Source organism: Ochotona curzoniae, unplaced genomic scaffold (genome assembly GCF_017591425.1).
Source record: "Ochotona curzoniae isolate NIBS_2020 unplaced genomic scaffold, NIBS_Ocur_1.0 contig_4105, whole genome shotgun sequence".
Classification (NCBI taxonomy): domain Eukaryota; kingdom Metazoa; phylum Chordata; class Mammalia; order Lagomorpha; family Ochotonidae; genus Ochotona; species Ochotona curzoniae.
Window position 1 is genome coordinate 6,503,227 of NW_024466129.1, and position 25,884 is coordinate 6,529,110.

Sequence of the window (25,884 nt, forward strand, 5' to 3'; positions counted from 1 at the left end):
ACACTGCATCGACACCATTCGGTGTATTCGTATTCAGCTCTTCTCTCAAACCCAACCCAAGATTCTGAGGAAGTTCCCAATGTAGATTATTTCTCTAGTACCCCACCCCTCTCCCCACGGAATTAAGCACAACTTCAGGCTTTGGTTAAAGCAGATTTACATACTTTTCCTGTGCTGGATATTTTCAACAAGAATTCCCATACCTCTGTCAATGTTTTGGATATGCATAAAGATCCTATTTCTTAGTGTTTCCTGAAATTCTCCTACATTTTGATCATCACCTCTTTAAAAGAACATGCGTGCCTGTGCGTGCTCTCATAGGGGAGAGACCAAGATGCAGCTGAACCATCACAGGATCCTGGTAGCGGTCCATGTAACGGAACAGTCAGACAGATCTGCTGCTCTCAAGCTCCTTCCACACAAGTTCTGCTTTCAGAACTCATCCACAACGACTGTCTCCTGAAATCACAAAATGTGGCCATGAACAATCAATACCAGCACTGCCAACGTCTCGAAATCTGTCATTTCTACTTTTTCTAGTTCTAGTATCACTTGCACTTCTCTATGAACCTACTGGTACTTCTAACTGCTTGGCCAAGAAATGAGCTACATTCAAATGAAGCACATGTCCCCCAGAGAGGCCGGCCGATGCTCATCACAGGTATAAAATTCCGCTCAGGGCGACAGAAAGGATGATGATCAGAAGTAGACAAGAGCATCAGAAACACGCCGGGAAATGCTAGCTTACACATTCTGCCGTTCACTTAAAAGTCCTCCTCTTTCATAAATAGTGCATCCCGACCATAAGTCCTACTTCTTCCTGCTTGTTTTAAAACATTCATTTTTTTCCCCCACCCAGCTCTCCTGCCCGCTGCCAAGGGGATGGGCCCTGGCGCGGCGGGGAGACGCGCTGCTCGGGAGAATTCAAGGCAGCAGCAGTTAGGATGCAGCTCATGGCTTTCCCCACTCCCTGTCCCTACACGCGGTCTTGATTTCAGGCTTGAAGGGCAGTTTGAGCGTGGCTGCCGTCGCTTCAGCTCATTAACGGAATAGAAGCGTGGTGCTTTACAGGTAGTACGCAGCTACACAGTTGAGGGTTTGAATTGTTCTTTCATTTTCTCAGACTATACTCCAAAGTGCAAATTAGTGTAAGTAAATCCCACGCGAAGGTTATTATTAAAGTGAGTCTTCAAATACTTAACGTGATGTAAACTTTTTTTTAAAATCACTGCCTCACACCCTAATTACTTTCCTCTGAGTCCAAGCACTACCCAAAACGGCTAGTTAGAACATCACTCAAGACAAAGTCACTCGGTGGTCCTGAAAAGACTCTTCCTATGCAATGATTCTGTTCCTTTGGGATTAAAGACAATTCCTTAGTTCTGTAGACCCCGCTGTATCTCGATTGGCTTTGTCAAAGGCAAGATGCGGGGAGGGAGAAGGGCGGTAGTCAGCATTGTGGAAGCTTCGATCACAAAGAACCTCGCCAAGAAAGTGAGAGAGGAGCCCTTTTTTTCCAACCATAAGCTGTGCTAATCTAGCCCCTTCCTGACAATGCCCTGCGCTGCCCTCACACCAGGCAGCCCGGCCTCCCGCGCCCTCACACCAGGCAGCCCTGCTCTTCGATGCCCCTCACGGGCTGAACTGGCAGCACAAGGTGTGAGATGCGGCTCCAGAGCCCGCTCAGCTTGTCCGAGTCCATGTGGCTGAAGGAGCTGGGGGTGTCTGCATTGGTGAACTTGGCCCAGAGCAGATCTCTCACTTTTTCTTCTGTTTCTCTGGGGCTCACGCTTGCTTCTAATGTCTCTTCCTCTAGCAGCACGGTCAGGACCAGGGCCACGTCTTTAAAGGCCGCATTCTTGTGGTCACAATATTTGTAGAAAATCAAGGCGGAGCCCGCGGGCAGGGATTCAAAATGGTGGATCACGGCAGCCTTCTGGCCGTTCTCGAATCCCGAGCTCAGCTCCAGGTCAACCCAGAGCTTGACGGTGTCACTGTCCTGAGAGCTCCTCTGGGCCCCGTCGAGCTGAATGGCCGAGCCCTTGTGGGAAGACGTGTAGGCGTCGGCCACGTGGTAGCTCAGGCACCGGAGGGTCTCCCTCCCGTCCCGGGCCGCCGTGAAGATGATGGTGGCCGGCTCGCTGGGGTCTGAGGAGTTGAGATGCTTCTGAAGAAACTTTCGCCCTCTCTGCCACACGAAGGGACTCTGGCCCGGAAATTTCTCTTTTAGCTGGCTGAACTGAGTCAAGAAGGCCTCCAAGGCTGGGTTCCGGGGCACCTGCTGCGCTGGAGAGGAGTAGTAGCTCTGGACTCTCAGCACCAGGACCCCAACCAGGAAGCTGAGAAGGATGCGCCCTGTCGGAGGAGGAGGACACAAGGAATCGTGTCAGAGGGCAGGTGCAGATAGCAAGCCTCGACAGGTTTTCCTCCCAGTGCTAAGTTCCCCTTTGCCTAAAGCCATCTAAGCTTTCTGCTATCAAAGGTGACCAGAAATTCTAATTTCACATTCTCAGATTTAACATAAGGGGCCTTCATTGTGTTAATTGTTGGTGGAAAATGCATATTATGAAAGGAAAATCTATGCATACATTTTTAAAGCTTTTTTTTTTCTTACAGCAAACGAAACATCTTCTAGTTTCACTTTTCCATGGGTTCTTTTTTAATTCTCCTGTGTTTCACATTCTAATTTATGATGTGACACAGACATGAGCTCTCCAGATTGTCTTCTTTCTGCCGAGAGCAGACCAATAGGAATCAAAACTTAAAACTGCCAGTTAAAACCATAATATCTTAACTAAAATGACAGTTTCAGGTTCTTGTAAGGCCATCCTACTGTGAGAATTCCCACTTTATTTGTAAGCACTGCCAAATATTAGCAAACAGCCCAAATGAAAAATCCCTGATCTTTACTGCTCTATCCTACAACTTACTAGCAAACACTAACATTAGACAGAATGTGTTATACGTATTAAACGTATATTACTACAATGTTAAAGCTGTTCCACCTGCTAACTTTCGAGGCATGCTCACACAGGACTTCTGAATCAGCTCTATGGAGAAGCCACTATGTTCTCACCGTAGTTCCGGAAATCCTTCTTCATCTTCCTTCTATCCTGCTTTTTGCCCTGCTTTTTCACTTCCTCTAATTGTGTTTCTTGTTCATGACTTCCGGTCCCTGGGTGGAAAGGAATGAGAGCTGCAGACAGCACACAAAGGCAGACGGGGCGCCCCCTTTCTTCTCCCCCCACCCCCATTCTGCTTGGCCAAGATGATTCTTATACTGTCTCAAGTTTTCTTTCATGAAAAGCAGTACTACACAGTATCTGCCTCTGCTGTATTTTAAGTTCTTTCCCAGACACTGCACTTTTAACACAGGATTTTCTTTACTACCAACAGTGAGTCTAAATACTGATGAAATTCTGACAGCAGATATACGATCACATTTATTCACTATGAAGAAGGTATCAGCGAGGCCCATCATTGCGGCCCGCTGCGTAAGGTCAGTGCCTGTGGCAGCAGCACCGCAGAGGCAGCAGCTGCAGGCCTGGGAAAGGCAGCACAAGAGGGCCCAGATGTTCAGGCCTCTGGCACATGCGTGGGACCTATAAGATGCTCCATGGTCCTGGCTCCAGCCTGGTTCAGCCCTGAATGCTGTACCGATTGAGGAAGAGAACCAGCACACAGAAGCTCTAAATCTGCATCTCAAACAAATAAATCAATCTTCTGAAAATCGCTTCTACATGCACTGACTACCAGATACATGCAATGAATGCTAAGGCCAGAGCCACCGCAGCCACTAGGGCGAGTCTACTTTAAAGCGGAATGAACAAAATGTACATCGGGGATCAGTCCGGATATGACAGCTGTATCATCTTAGACTGTAATCAAAGGAAAAGCCTAAAGCACTTCATCTTGAGATTATAGTTCTCTAACAATCTCGCACAAGGCTCAGCATGATAGCTCAATGGCTAAATCCATGCTCTGCATGCAACAGGATCCTTAAGTGCCAGTTCATGTCCTGGCTGCTCCACTTCCCATCCAGCTCCCTGCTGGTGGCCTGCAAAAGCAGTCAAGGACAGTCCAAAGCCTTGGGACCCTGCACCTGCGTGGGAGGCCTGCATATGCTCCTGCCTCCTGGCTTTGGATCGGCTCTGCACTGGCTGGTGTAGCCACTTAGAGAGTAATCCATGGATGGAAAATCATTCCCTCTGTCTCCCCTTCTCTATGTAAGTCTGCATTTCCAGGAAAAATAAATAAATCTTTAATAACAGCCAAGACCCCCTGCCTTGTGCTATGTGCTCAGTAACCACACACCTGGTACCTGAGAGCGCATTCTCTTACCTGGAACAGGCTGTCGCCTCCTCAGTGGGTCCCGGCTGTCCAGCCCTGCACTGGGCTGACCAGGACCCTGGACCTCGTGCGAGGCTCCAGCAGGCAAGGCCACAGCAGCTCCTGTCTCAGTGCTCACTTCCTCACGGAGGCTTGCAGAGCCGCCCATTAAGTGTGCACCTGCTCCTCCTGCTGGGACGCTCAGACAAATGTTAGCATCTGGATCTGAGGGTTCTTCACCCAGCTTTCCTGCAAGGAGGCCATGTCCTTGCTCTCCATCCTGGCACCTCGGCTTGTTCTCATCTTCTCCTTGACCCTCGGGGTGCTCTAGGAGACCCGTTTGACCCGGGCCCGCCGACGACTCAGCTGCGGCCACACTGGGTGGGCTTTCTCTCTCCACCTCCTGGAGGTCTGCAGCAAGGCAGGGTGAAGACGGTGGGGTCTGTGCCTCTTCAGTGGCACCTGCTGTGACTGCAGTCCCCTGCATCGGAAGACTGACTGGTGGCCCGTTTTCCAAATCCTTCTGAGAGTCTACTGGAATAAACATTCATAATTTCTATTTAAAAAGTCGTCCTCTCACCTCCCTCTTGGGTTATCACTCCCACTGGAGACCAGGACTGGGGCAGACCTGGCTGAGAAGAAAGGTACCAACCAGCATATATATGGGCTGGACAGGGGGCTGCTTGGGTTGAACTAGGCTTCAACGCCCATTAACAGGTACAAGTGCCAAGTGGGATGTGGGACACACGGGACCAGCTGGCTGTACATACTGGCAAGCACGGGAACCAGGGTAGGGGGCGGTCGTGTGTGGGGTTGTTGTGGGTTGCTCCAACTAGGCTGTAGCTCCCACTGGTTTATGTGAGGGCTGAGTGTGTGCTGGGCAGAATCAGGCTGGACTGCAACATCCACTGGTTCTAGGGGCAGACAGGGCTGAAAACAGAACCGACCCAGCAATTGCAACCACCAGCTGGGCAGCTGGGTGATGGACTGTGCCAGACCCTGTACTGGCAAGCACACACAAGAATCAGGTCTGGGATCACCTCAGACAGTTTCTTTGGGGATCTCCCCAGTCGAACTGCCGGACTCAGAACCCCAACCATGAAGAGAATTGCAGGTTCCATGGTCTGCCATGGCGTGCAAGTGCAGTGGACAGCATACCCAGGTGCACATGGAGGATACGGCAGTACATCGGAACCTGCAGAGGACACCTGGTACCACAGCAGAGGATGGAGGACAGAACAAATCAATCAACTACCCCAGCCAATGTTGGCAGTGAAAATCTGGGCCAACGGAGACTCTAAGGTGTGCTATGTCAGCCAGTGGATTCTGGAGAGATTTCATTGTGCTTGGAATGGCGAGACTGGCAGCAATTCATAATACTTGAATTACCTAAACAACCTGAGCAGGACCCTCAGAGAATGCCCCACATCGGAGTCCTACGATGGGTTGGAGGCTGGGTTAGCCTTCTCTCTTTATCTCCCTTTGATCCCAGATAAAGAAATAACAATAAAGTGGAAATAATGTGGAAAATATAAAGAAAAATAGGCATTTTCCTGTAGCCCTTGACCCTTTGTGCCCTAATCATCTATGTAGATTGTCAAAAATAAAGGGGAAAAAAAAGTCTTCCTCCCATTTTCATAATTTAACAAAGTCCCTGCTTAACTATTACTTTCATTTTTACAAGGCACTCTTCCTAAACATTATTTCTTTTGGCTAACCATAAAAGATAATTAATATTATCACCTTGTAATTAAATCTAATAAAGCAAATTGGAGTGTTCAAATCAACTTTTGGGGATATCAAATATGCCTTCATCTCAAATAAAATGCAACGAACAGGCCTAATACAATGGCTCAATGGCTAAATCCTTAAGTGCCGGGATCCCATATGAGTGCCAGTTTATGTCCTGGCTGCTCCACTTCCCATCCAGCTCCCTGCTTGTACCCTGCAAAAGCAGTCAAGGACAGTCCAAAGCCTTGGGACCCTGCACCTGTGTGGGAGGCCTGCATATGCTCCTGCCTCCCGGCTTTGGATCGGCTCTGCACTGGCTGGTGTAGCCACTTAGAGAGTAATCCATGGATGGAAAATCATTCCCTCTGTCTCCCCTTCTCTATGTAAGTCTGCATTTCCAGGAAAAATAAATAAATCTTTAATAACAGCCAAGACCCCCTGCCTTGTGCTATGTGCTCAGTAACCACACACCTGGTACCTGAGAGCGCATTCTCTTACCTGGAGCAGTCTGTCGCCTCCTCAGTGGGTCCCGGCTGTCCAGCCCTGCACTGGGCTGACCAGGACCCTGGACCTCGTGCGAGGCTCCAGCAGGCAAGGCCACAGCAGCTCCTGTCTCAGTGCTCACTTCCTCACGGAGGCTTGCAGAGCCGCCCATTAAGTGTGCACCTGCTCCTCCTGCTGGGACGCTCAGACAAGTGTTAGCATCTGGATCTGAGGGTTCTTCACCCAGCTTTCCTGCAAGGAGGCCATGTCCTTGCTCTCCATCCTGGCACCTCGGCTTGTTCTCATCTTCTCCTTGACCCTCGGGGTGCTCTGGGAGACCCGTTTGACCCGGGCTTGCCGACGACTCAGCTGCGGCCACACTGGGCGGGCTTTCTCTCTCCACCTCCTGGAGGTCTGCAGCAAGGCAGGGTGAAGACGGTGGGGTCTGTGCCTCTTCAGTGGCACCTGCTGTGACTGCGGTCCCCTGCATCGGAAAACTGACTGGTGGCCCGTTTTCCAAATCCTTCTGACAGTCTACTGGAATAAACATTCATAATTTCTATTTAAAAAGTTGTCCTCTCACCTCCATCTTGGATTATCACTCCCACTGGAGACAAGGACTGGGGCAGACCTGGCTGAGAAGAAAGGTACCAACCAGCATATATATGGGCTGGACAGGGGGCTGCTTGGGTTGAACTAGGCTTCAACGCCCATTAACAGGTACAAGTGCCAAGTGGGATGTGGGACACACGGGACCAGCTGGCTGTACATACTGGCAAGCACGGGAACCAGGGTAGGGGGTGGTCGTGTGTGGGGTTGTTGTGGGTTGCTCCAACTAGGCTGTAGCTCCCACTGGTTTATGTGAGGGCCGAGTGTGTGCTGGGCAGAATCAGGCTGGACTGCAACATCCACTGCTTCTAGGGGCAGACAGGGCTGAAAACAGAACCGACCCAGCAATTGCAACCACCAGCTGGGCAGCTGGGTGATGGACTGTGCCAGACCCTGTACTGGCAAGCACACACAAGAATCAGGTCTGGGATCACCTCAGACAGTTTCTTTGGGGATCTCCCCAGTCGAACTGCCGGACTCAGAACCCCAACCATGAAGAGAATTGCAGGTTCCATGGTCTGCCATGGCGTGCAAGTGCAGTGGACAGCATACCCAGGTGCACATGGAGGATATGGCAGTCCATCGGAACCTGCAGAGGACACCTGGTACCACAGCAGAGGATGGAGGACAGAACAAATCAATCAACTACCCCAGCCAACTGTTGGCAGTGAAAATCTGGGCCAACGGAGACTCTAAGGTGTGCTATGTCAGCCAGTGGATTCTGGAGAGATTTCATTGTGCTTGGAATGGCGAGACTGGCAGCAATTCATAATACTTGAATTACCTAAACAACCTGAGCAGGACCCTCAGAGAATGCCCCACATCGGAGTCCTACGATGGGTTGGAGGCTGGGTTAGCCTTCTCTCTTTATCTCCCTTTGATCCCAGATAAAGAAATAATAATAAAGTGGAAATAAAGTGGAAAATATAAAGAAAAATAGGCATTTTCCTGTAGCCCTTGACCCTTTGTGCCCTAATCATCTATGTAGATTGTCAAAAATAAAAGGGAAAAAAAGTCTTCCTCCCATTTTCATAATTTAACAAAGTCCCTGCTTAACTATTACTTTCATTTTTACAAGGCACTCTTCCTAAACATTATTTCTTTTGGCTAACCATAAAAGATAATTAATATTATCACCTTGTAATTAAATCTAATAAAGCAAATTGGAGTGTTCAAATCAACTTTTGGGGATATCAAATATGCCTTCATCTCAAATAAAATGCAACGAACAGGCCTAATACAATGGCTCAATGGCTAAATCCTTAAGTGCCGGGATCCCATATGAGTGCCAGTTCATGTCCTGGCTGCTCCACTTCCCATCCAGCTCCCTGCTGGTGGCCTGCAAAAGCAGTCAAGGACAGTCCAAAGCCTTGGGACCCTGTACCTGCGTGGGAGGCCCGCATATGCTCCTGCCTCCCGGCTTTGGATCGGCTCTGCACTGGCTGGTGTAGCCACTTAGAGAGTAATCCATGGATGGAAAATCATTCCCTCTGTCTCCCCTTCTCTATGTAAGTCTGCATTTCCAGGAAAAATAAATAAATCTTTAATAACAGCCAAGACCCCCTGCCTTGTGCTATGTGCTCAGTAACCACACACCTGGTACCTGAGAGCGCATTCTCTTACCTGGAGCAGTCTGTCGCCTCCTCAGTGGGTCCCGGCTGTCCAGCCCTGCACTGGGCTGACCAGGACCCTGGACCTCGTGCGAGGCTCCAGCAGGCAAGGCCACAGCAGCTCCTGTCTCAGTGCTCACTTCCTCACGGAGGCTTGCAGAGCCGCCCATTAAGTGTGCACCTGCTCCTCCTGCTGGGACGCTCAGACAAGTGTTAGCATCTGGATCTGAGGGTTCTTCACCCAGCTTTCCTGCAAGGAGGCCATGTCCTTGCTCTCCATCCTGGCACCTCGGCTTGTTCTCATCTTCTCCTTGACCCTCGGGGTGCTCTGGGAGACCCGTTTGACCCGGGCCCGCCGACGACTCAGCTGCGGCCACACTGGGCGGGCTTTCTCTCTCCACCTCCTGGAGGTCTGCAGCAAGGCAGGGTGAAGACGGTGGGGTCTGTGCCTCTTCAGTGGCACCTGCTGTGACTGCGGTCCCTTGCATCGGAAGACTGACTGGTGGCCCGTTTTCCAAATCCTTCTGACAGTCTACTGGAATAAACATTCACAATTTTAAAAACTGTTCTCCTGGTTTTGAGGTGCACCACAGGGTAGATTCTGGTGTCCTGAGCCCTTATGTGAGGAAGCAGGCGAGCTCAGGTCACCTGGCATGGGTTCTGTGGCCCACATGCTCTTGTGGGTGCTGGGTTTTTGAGTCCCAGGAGTAGGGAATCTTGTTGGACTGGGTTGCCTGGCTCTGGTCATCGGACCTGCCCATGAGCAAAACAGGCGGAACAGGAGACACAGACCCTGACGCACAGGAAGAATATGTCAGCTGATTTGGGACTGCAGCCGAGGAAGGAGCACAGCAAACTGGACAACTACCCCTCAAAGGAGGACAGGAAAAGCCCGGGTGAATGCAGACTTGAGGTCAACTGTGTCAGCTCATGGACATGTTGAGGGTTTCCTCACCTCTGGATCAGTGAAATCAACAGTGTTTCATAACTATCCAAACCACTGGGTCAGAACCCCCAGAACATGCAATACATCGGGACCCTAGGTTGATACTAGGTGGCTGTTCCCCATCCCTATGTACTGGGACTTTTGGGAGGTTGGGTGTGGCTCCCCACTTTAACTCTCCCCTATTCCCAGAGGCAAGAAGAAATAATTTGGAAACAATGCTTTCATCCACATTTCTATTACCCCAATCCTTCGCACCATGGTTAATCCTGTAATCACCATCATGAAAAAAATGTAAGCCTTATTTTATAATTTAATAAGGTCCTTGATTAACTATTTATGGTTTAGAAGGTACTCTTCCTGGGCCTTGGGCGGTAGCCTAGCGGTTTGAAGGCCTCGCCTTGTACACTCCAGGATCCCCTGTGGATGCATGTTCTAATCCCAGTAGCCCTACTTCGCATCCAGCTCCCTGCTTGTTGCCTGGGAAGGCAGTGGAGGACGGCCCAAAGCCTTGGGACCCTGCACCCACGTGGGGGACACGGATGAAGCTCCTGGCTCTGGCTTCAGATTGGCTCAATTCTGGCTGTGACAGTTACTTGGGAAGTGAATCATCGGACGGAAGATCTTCCTCCCTGTCTCTACTCCTCTCTGTATATCTGACTTTCCAATTAAAAAAATAAATAAAGGTACTCTTCCTAAATATTACTTCTCTTGACCTTCATGAAAGATAATTAAAGCCAATTTATCACTGTATAATTAAATCTAATAAATTACACTCACGTAAACTAATTTGAAGTGACCAAATCAACTTTTGGTGGTTTCAAATAGATCTTCTTATCCAATAAAAGGCAATGAGCATCAATGGCAGCTAAAGATTCCTGGGAAAGGCTGACTCAGACTGACGACAAAGCACTGAGTCATCTGAGCATCACAGAAACAGGAACAACCAGACAGCAGCAACAGGATGACCACTACGCTACCCACGAGACCGCTCAACAACTGCAACCTGATGAGCTTCAGAGCTCAGCACCAGCTTCCAGGGAACACGGACAGAGCAATGTGCCCAAGCACAACCCAGAATGTGGGAAACTCCAAGGAACCAAACACTCACGCTCCTTTAAGAAGGCAAGAAGCACGAATGACCAGGAAAGGGTAAAGGGCACGGTGGTCTGTTGATGAAGAGACCCCTATGAGCAGTACGAGTTGGCTGTTTCACTTGTTCTCTTTTTAATGTGTCTATATTTATTTGAAGGGCAAATGTATAGAAAAAAGGAATGACAAGGAGACAGAGATACAGTGAGATATTCCACCTGCTGTTTCACTCCCCAAATGGCCACAATGGTTGGAGTTGAGGCGGTCAGAAGCCAGGATCCAGGGGCCTCTTCTGGGTCTCCCATGATCCACCCTTTGCAGCAGCCAGCCAGATCTGGCAGTGGAGTAGCAAGGACCCATGTGCCAGTAGGTGGAGGAGGAACCTGTTGAGCCACTGTGCTGGCCCCACGGCTGCTCTACTTCTTATTCAACTCCTTGTAATGGAGGACCCACATGGGACACCAAGATGAAACTGCTGGCTCCTGGTTCACCCTAGAATGTGACCAAGGAAGTTCTCTCTCTGTCTCTCCCTCTTGCTCTGCAATTCCTTCAAGTAAATAAAAAAAAAAAAAAAAAAAAAAAAAAAAAAAAAAGGGCAGCCCAGCTTGTTAAGTCTGCCTGCAATGTCAACATCCCATATAAACACCATTTTAATTCCTGGCTGCTCCACTTTTGATCCAGGTCACAGCTAATACACCTGGGCAAACAGCAAAAGATGGCCCAAGTTCTTGGGCCTCTGCCGCCCACATGAAGACGTGGATGGAGCTCCAAACTCCCCCTAGGCCTGACCCACCCCTAGACACTGTGGCCAGTCAGAGACTGCCTTGCGCTGCAATTGCCTTTCTAATCTGCAAACGCATCTTTTTAAAAAAAACAAAACAGGGCCCAGCAGCATGGCCTAGTGGCTAAAATCCTTGCCTTGAATGTGCCGGGATCCCATATGGGCACCAGTTCTAATCCTGGCAGCTCTGCTTTCCATCCAGTTCCCTGCTTGTGGCCTGGGAAAGCAGTCAAGGACAGCCTAAAGCCTTGGGACCCTGCACCGGTGTAAGAGACCTGGAGGAGGTTCCTGGATCCTGGCTTCAGATCGGCCGTTGCAGTCACTTGGGGAGTGAATCATCGGACGGAAGATCTTTCTCTCTGTCTCTCCTCTTCTCTGTATATCTGACTTTGCAATAAAAATAAATAAATCTTAAAAACAAACAAACAAAACAAAAATGGGAGAAGGGCCTGGCATTGTGGTCATTAGGCTAAGACACCACTTCCACGGTGTAGAGGCTGCTCTGCTTGGATCCAGCTGCCTCTTAACAGGAGAGCTAGAGGATGCCCAGGTGTGTGGGCCAACACCCAGGTGGGCGTTCCAGGCTCTGGGTTTCAGCCTGGGCCAACCCTGCCCATCGCACCCATTTGTGAACCAATGGGCTGAAGATCAATCTCCCCCAACCGACCTCTCTCTCCTTATGCCTTCTCCCTCTCTCTATAACTCTTTCACATAAATAAATAAAGCTACTAAAAATTAAAATATAGTATGTTTCACAGATGTAAATTAAAGAAAGTATTTACAAATAAACCGTTATGAATTTACATTATAATCGATGATACGCAACAGAACTAGCATTAGATTGGTAACGGTACAATATGGGTGTTGAGGACACAGGAAGAGCACCATACCAGTTCACCCTTACATATTTAAAAACTTCTGGGCCTGGCACGGTAGCCTAGTGGCTAAAGTTCTCACCTTGTACACGCTGGGATCTCATATGGGCACCAGTTCTAATTTCAGCAGCCCCGCTTCCCATTCAGCTCCCTGCTGGTTACCTGGTAAAGCAGCCAAGGACAGCCCAAATCCTGGGGACCCTGCACCCATGTGGGAGACCTGGAAGAGACTCCTGGCTCCTGGAATGGCTCAGCTCTGGCCACTGTGGCCACTTGAGAAGCGAACCATCAGATAGAAGATGTTCCCTCTCTGTCTCTCCTTCTCTATATATATCTGACTTAAAAATAAATAAAAATCTTAAAAAAAAAAACTTCCATAATTAAAAATCTGAATTAAAAATATCTACTTTCCCTTCCAAAAAAAGCCTTTGAATTTCTTATATATTTTAATTTCTTATATATTTATATATAATTTCTTATATATTTTAATTTCTTATATATGCCTATAAGCAAGATGAAGATCTCAAGTTTTATCTTTATACATAACTTAAATATTACCTCCAAACATACTGTGTTGAGCTTTTTTTTTTTTTTAATTGCAAAGTCAGATATACAGAGAGGAGGAGAGACAGAGAGGAAGATCTTCAGTCTGATTACTCACTCCCCTAGTGGCCACAATAGCCAGAGCTGAACCAATCCGAAGCCAGGAGCCTGGAGCCCCTTCAAGGTTGCCCAAGCAGGTTCAGGGTCCCAAGGCTTTGGGCTGTCCTCCACAGGCCACAAGCAGGGAGCTGGATGGGAAGCGAGGCTAGAAGGACCAGAACCTGTGCCCATATGGTGTCCTGGCACATGTAAGGTAAGGATTCCAGCTACTAGGACACCATGCTGGGGCCAAGTTTTTAAAGTTTTATAACTCTAAATATTTGTCATCATTTAACAAACGCATTTTATTTCCCAATACTAAAGGTCTGTGTTGCTGCGGTCTCCAGAATATTTATCTCCCTGATAATTAGGTCCTGGCATTGTGGTAAAGTGTAATAGATATGAAAGAATAAGAATCATCTCACAAATGAACCCACTGAGTTTGCTTTTCCCATTGGGCCTCCAGGCCTTGGCCAGGTGTCCGGCTCCCGGCTCAGCCCTGACTCTCGGCAGCCCAGGTCCTAGGGTGGCCCCAGGGTGGCCCCAGTTCATCTTACCCTCCGGAGGATCCCCAAGTCCACTGTCGGCCATGTTTGTGTCCTAGCTCTTCTGACTTGGGGAAACGTTTTTTAGTGTCTGGTGGGCCTTGTGAAGATGTCTTGCTTTCTTCTGGTCCCAAGTCTCAATAGGCACATACTTCCCGTAGACCCAGGAAATAAGGCATACACAGAGTGACTAAAATAGAACGAAAAAATGTCCATGATGTTTCATCCACTTAAGAAGGAAATGTCAATTCCAGCTTTCTTAGTGAAGTCTGTCTAGCTTGTACCCTCGCTGAGAAGAGTTTAATGAAAAAAAAAAAACATCTGCTTTCCACCTTTCACGAGGATCATCCAAGCCTTGAACTAGAGAAAGGACAAAGCTCCACATTAGACAGACATCCAGTCTCTTAATAGAACCAGTGTAGCTGCAGCAGGTGCAAAGACCAACACATCAGATGCTAAAACAGACTCTCCTAGACTCTAAGTCACTGCTGAGGCAATTGCTGCAGATTCCCTTCCTCTCTCATGATTTTCTGTTCCATACGCTTCTCTCCTGTTCCCTGTATCTGGAGCCTGAGCTTACTAACAACTGACAGCACACAGGAGCTACCCACAAGCTAAGCGGATGGCCTCAAAGTGTCAAAAATATACTGTTGGAATACAGCCTTGTCTTTCGAGTGGTGTTCTCACAATGCTTTTTTTTAAAAAAAAGATTTATTTATTTTTTATTTTTATTGTAAAGGCAGATAGACAGAGAGGAAGATCTTCCCTCCGATGATTCACTCCCCAAGTGAGCGCAACGGCCGATGCTATGCCAATCCGAAGCCAGGAGCCTCTTCCGGGTCTCCCACACGGGTGCAGGGTCCCAAAGCCTTGGGCCGTCCTCGACTGCTTTCCCGGGCCACAGGCAGGGAGCTGGATGGGAAGCGGGGCTGCCGGGATTAGAACCGGCGCCCATATGGGATCCCAGGCGTGCAAGGCGAGGACCTTAATCACTGTGCCATCACGCCAGGCCCTCTTCTCACAATGCTCTTTTAAAAAAACATGATGACAGATATCTTTCTACACAGTATCTTATGTGAACAGGGAACAAAAAGAAACATTAAGAGATTTATATAAAAAGGTACCAAAATCAGAAGCAATTCATAAGCAATAAACTTATTTTTTAATTTAAAGCAAACTTTTAATCACATCTCTTCACAGTTTAATCTTATTTCTGTCAAAAACAAAACGATCAGTAAACTTCTACACATTACCTGTAAAATGAGTTGAAGCATTACATACCAACGTGTGAAAGCCTTTTCTAGCATATTACATGTAACTCAGAGGCTAATACGACTAGCTTTTGCTTTCTCAAGCAACCCTTCTGTAAAATCGTACAAACTACAATTTTTAACCCAAAAGTCAGCGAGTGCTTAGTGTAGGATAAAAACTTCATAATTTCTATAAAAAGCCAAATGACCATAGAGTGAGAGTGTGTGTGGGCTGGGACAGGGACAGACTCTTCTGCTGGTGGGAGAACTCTTAGGCATGCCTCAAACTTGGGGTGTTGGTCACCCCTCTAATTTGCTTCATGTTCCTGAAACTGGATTTTCATATTCTCCTTTTCTTGTCATCATGAGGTAGTGAAATTTCTCCCCTATCCTACTTCATGATCAAAAATGCCCAGGCCCTTTCAGCTTTCTTAAAAAAAAATTTTTTTTCCCTGATTGCCAAAGCCAAGAAAAACTGGATAACAAGTTTCCTATGTACCAATGACAAAAATTTTAGAAGGTTAAGATGCTTGGCACAAAAATCTTAAGGTAATAAGTTCAACAATACAAGCATGAATTTGAGAGCGGGGCCTGTAAATTCTACCTCAGTCAAGTTGTTCACTACCTAAAGACCCTCATCTAGCTCAGCACAAAACATTACTAAGGAGTTAAAATTCTAATATATATCATATAAACAATTAAGACTCAAAAGCATTAATGCAATTTTCTAAAAAATATCCATCTGATTTGAAACAAAAAATTTCACAGGAAACAAGACATTCCTGTAGCATAAAGTGTACTTTTGCCAGATCTCTGGATGCAGGATCACTCGCAGTAATAATATCAATGGGACATTGGTGCAAAAACAGACAGTATACAAAATAGAATCCAGAACTACCTGCACACATATGTAAAAGAAACTGCTGTGTGACAAAAGAATGGAAAACATGCAGTATGATTCTACAAAAGAGGGAATTTTTTTTTGCCTCCCATCTCACACAAAAGTCAATTCCAGACTTAACATGAAAAAGCAAAAACTTTGGAGATTCCCAGAAAAAAAATCATCACACATCTATCTTTACAACCTCAAGTTTCCTAACATGATTATATATATTTTAAAAGTATTTATTTTAATTGGAAAGACAGATTTACAGAAACAAGGAAAGACAGAGAGAAATATCTTCCATCCGCTGGTTCATTTACCAAGTGGACACAACGGCTGAGTTGAACTGAAGCCAGGAGCCAGGAGCTTCTTCTGGGTCTCTCACATGGGCACAGAGTCCCAAGGCTTTGGGCCGTCCTCCACTGCATTCCCAGGCCACACGCAGGGAGCTAGATAGGAAGTGGAGCTGCCAGGATTAAAACCGGCGCCCATATGGGATCCCGGTGCACATAAGTCAGGGATTTAGCCACTAGCCTACTGTGCTTATTTTTAACCTTTACATAACATATCGAATTAAAAGTTAAGTCATTAGTTAGAAAAATACCTGCAGATTAATAGCCAGAATATACATATAAGGAAAAGACAAATGAGACAAGCAAACATTTAATCAAAGAGGGAAACACTTCTAATGTTTCTATGGAAAGTAGTCAAGAAAATGCAAAACAATTAACAATGAGACACCATTTCACAACCAAGGGAGTGGCAAAAAATTAAGTCCGGCAACAGCAGGTCATGTTGAGGATCTAGAGATACAGGGAACGACTCCCCCTTGCTAGCAATGAAGTGGACTGTTATCACAACTTTGGAGAGCAATATGGTGAGTGGAGTTAAGGCACACACAATCTGCAAATCAGCAACTCCACTTTTGTAGGTACGTTAGAGAAACTGCCCCACATGCCCCAGACTGTTTTTCAGAGGACTGCTGAAAAACGAGGCTAGGTTAGAGACAGGTATTTGGCCTGGGGGCCGAGCTGCAGGGTGGGCAGATGGCATCCAAACTGACCTGCAACTCCAGTCCTGGCTCCTGTCCGCCTGCACTCTCCTGCAGTCACACCGCCTGGGAGCAGTGGGTCTGGCTCATGAGGTGGGGACCCTCAAACCCACGTGAGGAATCTGGATTGCGTCCCCAGCTCCCGAGTCAGACATGTGGCGATTCAGCCACCGAGTGGGCGAAAGCTCTGTCTCCACCTCTTAAAAAAATGTTTGGAAACATAGAATTCAGAGGTATGTTTAAAAGATGAAGATGAGGGAGCCAGCACCGTGAAGTTGTAAGCTAATCGTCCACCTGCTGGTGCTGGCATTCCATATGGGCGCAGGTTTGTCTCCCCGCTTATGGCCTGGGAATGCAGCAGAGGATGGTTTAAGTCCTTGGGCCCCTGCACCTCGGAAGACCTGGAAAAAGCTGCTGGCTTCTAGCTTTGGACTGGCCTAGATCTCTCCTTCCGTCTCTCCCTCTCTCTTAATAAATCTCAAAAGAAAAAAACTTAGAAAGTTTGTCACTATGGGATTTTTTTCTTTAATTGTGATGATGGATATCGGGCCTAGCAGTTAATGTGCCCATGTCCCACACAGGGTACGTGGGCTCAATGCATGGCTCTAGTCCTGTGCTGCAGCTTCATGTCAGTGCAGGGCCCAGTAGGCAGAAGTGACAGCTCATGAAATCAGGTTCCTATGCGTGAGTTTCCACTCCTGGCTTCGGCCTGGCCAAGCCTTGGCGCTGTGAACCAACAAAGAGGAACTCTGCCTCCAATCTATTTTTTAAGTTGTGGTAGCATAGTATTTTGTATAAAATTAAGCAAACCTACTATGTGGTGACTTAAAAACAAGTAACAAAACTAAAACAATCCGACTACCACACACCCATCCTGTACCTTCATTAACATCCTCTTGGCATGTATCACCAGTGTCCACAGTTGAAATTCCATTCCCTCCCAGATGCAGGAACAGTGTAGTAAAGCATCTCCTGCTCCATCCGTGGAGCATGCGAGGGATGGCAGGCTCAGAGACCCTGCTGAACTTTGATTTCCAGAGACTTTTCTCAAGAGGGAAACAAATTTGCCTCACGTGTCCTTTGCAATGTGGCTGGCTCCTTTAGGTCAAACCCGTCTGCTTCACCTCACTGTATATGCTTTGATGGCCTGGCAGGCGTCGCTGACTGCAGCGCCAGGAGACCCCTGCCCTGCTGTCTCACCAAACCAAATGCTGCCAGAGTCACTAAGACTTTATACTTACGTTTACATTCAAACTCGACACTAACCAGGTTTTGAGAGCTCGGTGTATTTTGTGGCTCTGTAAATTATTTACATATTATCACGTATAATTTTTAAATGAACACATAAAAGGGATATACACACACCAAGTTCCATGCAGTGCTTGTTTCTGCAAGAACAAGAATGAACAGGCCTGGGGGGCACTGTGGCACTGCCAGTTAAAGCTCTGCCTGTGAAGCTGGCACCCCATATGGGCACTGGTTTCAGTCCCAGCTGCTCCATTTCCAATCCAGCTCCCTACTAACGTGCCTTGGAAAGTGACGGGTTAGGCTCTTGTACCCAGGTGGAGAGGCCGCAGCAGCTCCAGGCTCCCACGTCCAAGCTGGCCCAGCCTGGGGCATTACAGTCATGTGGGGAGTAAAACAGTGTTTGCAAGATTTCCCTCTCTGTCCTTTCTTTCAAATGAATAAATCTTTTGAGAAAAAGAGGGCCCAGCGCGATGGCCTAGCGCCAAAAGTCCTTGCCTCGAACATGCCCGGATCCCATATGGGCACCAGTTCAAGTCCTAGCAGCTCCACTTCCCAACCAGCTCCCTGCTTGTGGCCTGAGAAAGCAGTCGAGGATGGCCCAAAGCCCTGGGACCCTGCACCTGTGTGGGAGACCTGGAGGAGGTTCCTGGTTCCTGTCTTCGGGTTGGTGCATCACCGGCTGTTGCAGTCACTTGGGGAGTAAATCATCGGATGGAAGATCTTCCTCTTTCTCTCCTTCTTTCTGTATATCTGACTTTGCAATAAAAATAAATAAATCTTTAAAAAAAAAAAGAGAAAGAGAGATGCTTTTTAAACTAAGGTAATAAATATTAGCAAAGCAATAATATAGTTTAGATATGGGTAGAGCTGGTTTGTTACTCTCTGCACTTTTCTCTATTTTTTGATAAATTGATGACTTTTTCAACAAGTGATAAATTAGCCTCCATAAGAACTTCAGCCTACAAGTACCAAAGCAGCGGGCTGGTGCAATGGCTTATGGTTAATGATCACCATGCAAGTGCTGACAACCCACGTGGGTGCTAGTTTGTGTCCCAGCTGTTCCACTTCCCATTCAGCTCCCTGGTTGTGGCCTAGGTAAAACAGCAGAGGACTGTTCAAGTCCTTGGGACCCTGCACCCATGTGGGAGACCCCAAAGAAGCTCTTGGTTCCTCCAAGCTCAGCTCAGGTGCTTACGGCCATCTGGGGAGTGAAGCAGTGGCTAGATATCTGTCTCGCCTCTCTGTAAATCTGTCTTCGCAAAATAAATAAATAAATAAATCTTTAAAAAAACAAAGCCAAACCACAAGTTTCAAAGCTCCTTGGATTCACTTGAACTGAACTTCAGCCATAGCCCCCAGGCTTGCTACAATCAGCGAAAAACTGCCTCTGAGAACAAAACTGGAGCTGGAAGAGCAGTGGAACCTTGTTTATTCTCCACTACATCCTGCATATTTTGCCATGGGGACCAAGGGAAGAGGAGAGGATGAAGACCTGGAAGCTCCCTGGGGAACAGGAGCAGCATCAGGAAGCAGACACATGAAAAAGGGAGAGACAAATCAGCAGATGCGAGAGATCCGTCTCTCCCGCCCTCTTTTCTGTAAAACTTCCAAATAAATTAGTTTTAAAAAAAATCCTCATCAGGGTAGATTAGAACCAAATTAGCTATAAGGCTATTGTTTTAATATAATGCAGTCTTCAAGTACAATCCCCAAAATACACAAGGAGCATGGGAAGGGTAACTCATTTCACCGTGACAGCCAGCTGGGACAGGCCGACTGCCACCTGTCTTTGGTTGCCACAGATTCCTTTTTGCCTATCTCCTTGTCTGGGCCTCGCTTCTGTAGCTCAGGTCCCTCTTCTAAATCATCTGTCATTGGAGTAATTTCAGCAACATTACATTTTAAAAAATACTTACATTTTAATAAAAATCTATAATTCATATTAACTATGAAGTATCCTGGAATAATCTTTACTATTTTAAACCACAGGACAGTAAACCTAAAGGGTCTAAGCTGAAACAGTATACTTTCCAAGTTTTGTCCTTCACTTAACACAAGCTCCATCACCTCATGTTGGTTTCTGAGAGCTGACCACACAGCAGGTATGGGACAACACACTCATGTTTGAAGACAAAATCACTTTAAAGTATTTCATATTTTAGTTAGTATTTCGTACCCCCTTCTCTTGCCCATACTGTATATAGTTTGTGAGACCAAACAGAACTTTGTGAGGTCTAGAATACTCGATTAAATAAAAGGAAAAATGTGGCCAACTTCAGATCTGTAGCAGTAAAGCGAAACAGAATGAATACAGGAGTGCCCCCTCTCCGAAATGCATGGGACCAGAAGTGCTTCAGATTCCAGAGCTTTCTGCACTGCAGAATCTTAGCGCACTTTCAGACAAGCAGCTCCAACCCAAATACCCCAAATCCAAGACTTGACAAAGTTTTGGATTTTGGAGCATTTCAGATTTTGGGTTTGTGGATTAGGGATACTCAATTTACAGTATGACTTTGTAGTAGTGGGAGTAGTCAGTTCCCATTCTTTTAAATCAGATAAATAACCATGGATGCTCTATTACAGCTTCTCAAAGTGTGGTCCACATGGCAGTGGTGTGCAAATTTCCTGAGGTACTATTTATAGTTCGCAGACAGCTGGACCCTAAAAGCAAACTTAGGAATCAAAATTTCTATGGTAGATCAAGAAACCTGCATTTCAAAACAAGTTTTCCCAACTGTTAAATAGGGATTGATTTGAGAAACCAATGGCAATAAATCCTTTTAATTTGTCCTTTAAAAAACCCAAAACAAAAATAAAGAGCTTGTATCTTGACTAAAACATAAAACTTGGCATACATGGAGTGCTTGTTAGTGTGTAATCTTATACCATAAGGGAGTCAAGTGATTGATCTGCACTGCTCCAAAGCAAAATGTCACTTTTTAGTTAGAGGTCTTAGATAGTGGATGAGTTCTTCATTAAGGATTAATGATACACTAACTAGTCTTCACTCAGTTTAGCAGTCCACACAGTTTATTCAGCAATGGAACAGGACAGAACCTTCAGGATCATAGATATAAGGCAGATACAGGCAGGGGCTCTGGGGTACATTTTTTTCATACAGATCAACAAGTAACTTTCAGTGTTACAACATGTTGCAAGTATGACCTGTTGCATACCAACAGCCATTCATCCCCCACTACATCCCTTCTACAAGAACTCTGCTTCCCAGCTGAGGCCAAGCGCCCTACCCAGGTAAGGTGGACCCCCGCAGCCCTCTGCCAGCTTTCCCAGGCTCCCTTAGTGCTCAGTGCCTTTTAACGAGATCTAAAAAGAAACGTGCCAGAGACTGTTGGGAAAGCCTCTACTGCAGGTTAACAACACACTTGAAAGGAGAAGCTCTGCTCTCCTTCGTTTAAGCCTTCTGTTGCAACTGAAATGCCTGGTGCGGCAACAAGCCATATTGTAGCCAATGAGGACAAAAAGCAAACATAAAGATAATTTCCCCGGGGAAGGAGAGAAAGAACCGGGGTTCTTAGTAATATTATAAAATTACTACATTAGCACTATATTACTTAGTATCTTATAAGCAGTTTTTCAATTGTCCAATGGCCTGTGAGATATTTTCAGAAACTCTAGTTTCGTGATGTTCATGAATAAGTAAAATAGTGTCATCCATGTCCAGCAAGATTTTCTTTCTTCAAAGATTCCCGCAGGGTTGACACTCCCATACAGCTGAGTAGGGAGAGCGCTCTTCTGTCTCGGGAGGAGGACACTGCAAGTTACGCAACCCCAAAGACAAGGTAATGTTTACAAGGAGCCAAGTTAAATGTAGACAGGTGGCATTTCTATATGGTTTTAAGAAATTACAGGGATGCTGCCCAAATCAAAGCAGTTCCTCTGAAAATGACCAATTCTTGACATGGTCACAGCCACAATCAGGTTGGGCCAAAGAGAGCCAGTGACAAATAAATAGTAACACATGAATAAATTGTAGACATAAAGCCAATGATCAAGATGCAAGAGGTGGAATTTGAAACAATGCAGTTCTCGACAGACTTACTGCAACAATGCAGGATCCAGTTTCTAAGAGGGCGCTTCCCCACACACGTTACCAGAGGGACCTGAGCACCCGGTGCACGGCCTCCTCTAGGGCTATCTTGTCATACATCAATAATTACATTGCGGAACTTTCCAGGTGGAATAAACTAGTTCCAAAACATCATTTAAGAGGGGAAATGGATTTGTCTGGTTCTAGGTGAACAGTCTGGTTGGAATACTCACGATATTCTTGCTGAACAAAATACGCGTGGGCTATGAAAACACATCCAACAATTTATGTAGTTCCCCCAAATTAGTGACAGTTTCGCTCAGATTTAGAAAGGAGTTACTTTTCCACATTTCTTGAGACTCTAGACTCTCCATGATTTTGACCGTTAAAAGATACTATTTGCTTTGACCAAGTTTCTTGTTTAAAGTTTTGTCTGTTCTGGTCAAGATTAACTGTAACGCAGGGTTAAAACCGGCAACTCTGGAATCATGGATTCTTTTTCTAACCAGTGGAGGACCCAGAAGAAAGGGATGGCAAGCTTTTTCAAAGGTCCACCTGGTCAGATTCTGCGGAGCCCACTCAAGAGGGAAAGACCACGGGAGCACAAGGCTTCTGTTAGCTGGGTTATCGGGGTAGCACTCAGGGCAGTAGTCAGCCCTGTTAATACGGTCTAAGAATACTTGGTAACATTCATTCTCAACAAGCTCAGTCTGGTACAACCAGTGGCCTAGTTCTAAACTAGGGAACCACTGCTGTCCACAGTCAGGGCAATGTGAATTATCTGAGAACATTTGGACCTACAAGGACAACACAAGTAGCAATGTAACAGCAAGAGGCAACAATGACAGAGATAGAAACCCAAATGACCAGTCCTATTACAGTTTGACTTAGTGATTTCTCAGTTCACCTGGTACAATTCTTCAAGATTCCGTAGTCTAATTTCACTCAATTGCAACTCAGTCCCTGAACTCAGGAACCAATGCAGTCTATAAAGGAATCAGTCACTTACTAGCAGCACAGATCTCAGAATAGCTCCTTCAAATCCCAGCTTTAAGAAAAACACTGTTCCAGTCGTGGGTGGTGGGGTGACACCGAGGCACTTGGCTTACACTACTTCGTTGGGAAGGTTACGTCTGCTTGGTAGAACAGCCGAGCTGAGAGATCCAATGGTTCTTATGCTGACACCAGTACTCTTGCTGTTGTAAAACAGGTACCCAAGTCTTAAGGCCTTGGCACTTTACAGAGATGTTATAGGGTTGAGGAAAACCTGGGTGAGTCTTCTTGAGCGTAGATCCAGTGAAGTCTGTCTTGGGAGGACCTGAACCAGGGCACAGTCACAGAGAAGTAGCTGCTGCTGAGTTGGTTGTAGGGTCTGGGAATGTGTCACATACCTGTAAATGATAAAACTTGAGACGACTCGTATGGGCTTTGCAGTTGCTCACATTATTAAAACATGCATTTGAAAATTATCTGAGTCCCAGTGGCTAAGAACTGTCTCATGGGTTTCCCCTTGACAATTTGGTAATGGTTCCAACCAATTTATCCTTTTGGTGTTATTCCTATGCTCTTACGGGCTGGAGAAGGGCTTAGATCACCTGAGGTTTATAATAGGACCAGCTTAATTTCCTCCGAGGTGCTGTATTTTCTTTTGCTACTCTTTCTGCATTTTGGGAATAATAATAAAGGGGAATGAATAGTAAGGTCTATACTACTGTGTTTTAGCAAAACTTTGGAACTGCTAGATCTCCTGGATGTCTCCTCTTAGGAAATGGGTGCCATATACAGCATTCACATAACGTGCAGGACACATTTCTGATGACTGCCTTGCCACAACAGATTTTAATTCAGCCACAGAAAAGCTTACCAAAATGTTAGCTAATAGGAAGTCGAATGAGTCCTTTCAAAGGCTGTAAAAGAAACTAAGAGGGGCAGATTTCACAGCAATTATTTTTACAGGTTAATGGGCACATGGTCAGTTTGAGAGAGTAAGGCACAACAACCCTAAGCAGCAGTCCTGAATTGTGCAAACATGCACAGCCAATCAGCTGGAGTCTGCAGGTGCTCCCATTATCCCATCCTCCCTGCACTGCCTCCAGGCACTAAAGGGAATGGTAAACAAGGGAGAGGAACAGGCAAACATGAAACCACCCACGGAGGGCCACAGATCAGAGTACAACACATACTCTCCCCTTCTCCAGTGTTTGTCAATTCTCACGCCCCATCCAATGAGCAATAAGGAATGATGCTCCAAAGAGTGGTGTTAACTGCATAAATGGGACCAGTGTATGATGCAGCCAGTTCAACTGCCATCCATGCCACTGGCGTCCCATGAGCCGCCCCTCTTCTGATAATGTGCCTGGGAAGCAGTGGCGAGCCGGGGCACCTGCACACACACAGGAGTCCTGAAAGAAGCTCCAGACCCCTGGTTTCAGGCTGGACCAGCAATGGGCCAATGGTTGAGGCCGTTTGGGGAAAAGAACCTGGATGAAGCTCCTGGTCTTTGTTTGGCCATCGTGGTCCTTTGGGAATGAACCAAGGCATGAAGATCGTTCTCCGTCTCACCCACTGCAATTCTGCCTTTGAAATACGCAAGCAATCTTAAAGCAAACAAAACAGAAAACCAACTGCAGAGCTCTGGCCTGGAAAGCCAGAGTTAGGCCAGAGAAGCCTCAAAGCACTTTCCTCAGACTGTCAAAGTAGCTGTGATTCTCAGAATTCAGAACAGCAGCTGCTGAGCCTGTCAGGGCAGCAGCACAGGAGGGCCCTGAGAGCACATCACGTGCAGCCAGACGAGTTTCCTGCCATTAGGTAACAACACCTGGACAAGGGCTATCAGCTCTGGGAGCTTCGCAGACAAGGGGAGTGGCTCCCGGCAGCACAGCTTAGGGAATAACAAGGCACCAACAGTTTCAGTTATCAAAATCAAATCTTGGGTGTCTCGTCATGACACAGACAGAAGACTAAAAAAAACCCAATAAACCTGCACTGCAAAAGTAAAGCTAGAGAGCCTGGCACGATAGCATAGTAGTTAAAGTCCTTGCCTTGCACGCACCAGGATCCCATATGGGCACCGCTTCTAATCCCGGCGGCCCGATTTCCCACCCAGCTCCCTGCCTGTAGCCTGAGAAAGCAGTCAAGGACGGCCCAAAGCCTTGGGACACTGGCACCCACATGGGAGACCGGAAGAGCTCCTGGCTCCTGGCTTTGGAAGGGCTCAGCTCCAGCCGTTGCGGCCGCTTGGGGAGTGAATCATCGGACGGAAGATCGTCCTCTCTGTATATCTGCCTTTCCAATAAAAATAAATAAATCCTGGCAGTTCCACTTCCCATCCAGCTCCCTGCTTGTGGCCTGGGAAAGCAGTTGAGGACGGCCCAAAGCCTTGGGACCCTGCACCCACGTGGGAGGCCTCGAAGAAGCTCCTGGATCCTGGCTTCGGCTCGGCACAGCATTGGCCGTTGCGCTCACTTGGGGAGTGAATCATGGGACAGAAGATCTTCCTCACTGTCTCTCCTCCTCTCTGTATATCTGCCTTTCCAATAAAAATAAATACATCTTTTTTTTTAAAGTAAAGCTAGAACCAATTCCAACATTTAAAAGACATTGAATTTTTAATTTTTAGAATGATCACAACAAAATAAAAAAAATTTTTTTAATGATTTTTTAGAATGAAAAGAAGAAAATGAAACTAAAATCCAGTAAGATCTTATTTCATATCCACCACAGCGGCTAAACTTCAGCTTCTCCACCATGAAGACCCCACATAC

At 46.7% G+C, this 25,884-nt stretch overlaps 2 protein-coding genes across 3 annotated transcripts; both read right to left on the reverse strand.

The window, feature by feature from the left end:
- Positions 1–1,222: 1,222 nt before the first annotated feature.
- On the reverse strand, positions 1,223–23,218 carry LOC121159318 (torsin-1A-interacting protein 2-like). 2 transcript variants are annotated; one of them, XM_040984334.1, is made up of 5 exons: positions 23,130–23,218; positions 13,653–13,830; positions 8,776–9,294; positions 3,077–3,175; positions 1,223–2,355 (listed from the first exon to the last, which is right to left on the reverse strand). In XM_040984334.1, the coding sequence occupies exons 2-5, from the start codon at positions 13,684–13,686 to the stop codon at positions 1,601–1,603; spliced, it is 1,407 nt and encodes a 468-aa protein (XP_040840268.1). In that variant the 5' UTR covers positions 13,687–13,830; positions 23,130–23,218; the 3' UTR covers positions 1,223–1,600. The 2 variants fall into 2 exon arrangements, with proteins under 2 accessions (XP_040840268.1, XP_040840267.1); XM_040984333.1 differs by lacking the exons at positions 8,776–9,294; positions 13,653–13,830; positions 23,130–23,218 and adding exons at positions 4,342–4,863; positions 6,559–6,884.
- LOC121159319 (torsin-1A-interacting protein 2) lies at positions 21,081–23,136 on the reverse strand. Its single transcript, XM_040984335.1, has one exon. The coding sequence runs from the start codon at positions 22,909–22,911 to the stop codon at positions 22,516–22,518; it is 396 nt and encodes a 131-aa protein (XP_040840269.1). The 5' UTR covers positions 22,912–23,136; the 3' UTR covers positions 21,081–22,515.
- Positions 23,219–25,884: the final 2,666 nt, after the last annotated feature.

What these genes read in the sequence shown, in the direction of transcription:
- LOC121159319 (XM_040984335.1), bottom strand. Translation starts at nt 22,911, where the DNA reads ATGTTCTCAGATAATTCACATTGCCCTGACTGTGGACAGCAGTGGTTC.
- LOC121159318 (XM_040984333.1), bottom strand. Translation starts at nt 6,715, where the DNA reads ATGGGCGGCTCTGCAAGCCTCCGTGAGGAAGTGAGCACTGAGACAGGA. An exon ending in GAGGCGACAGCCTGTTCCAG is followed by an intron (nt 3,176 to 4,341) that starts GTAAGAGAATGC and finishes CTTTCCACCCAG; the next exon opens with GGACCGGAAGTCATGAACAA. An exon ending in GAAGGATTTCCGGAACTACG is followed by an intron (nt 2,356 to 3,076) that starts GTGAGAACATAG and finishes CTCCTCCGACAG; the next exon opens with GGCGCATCCTTCTCAGCTTC.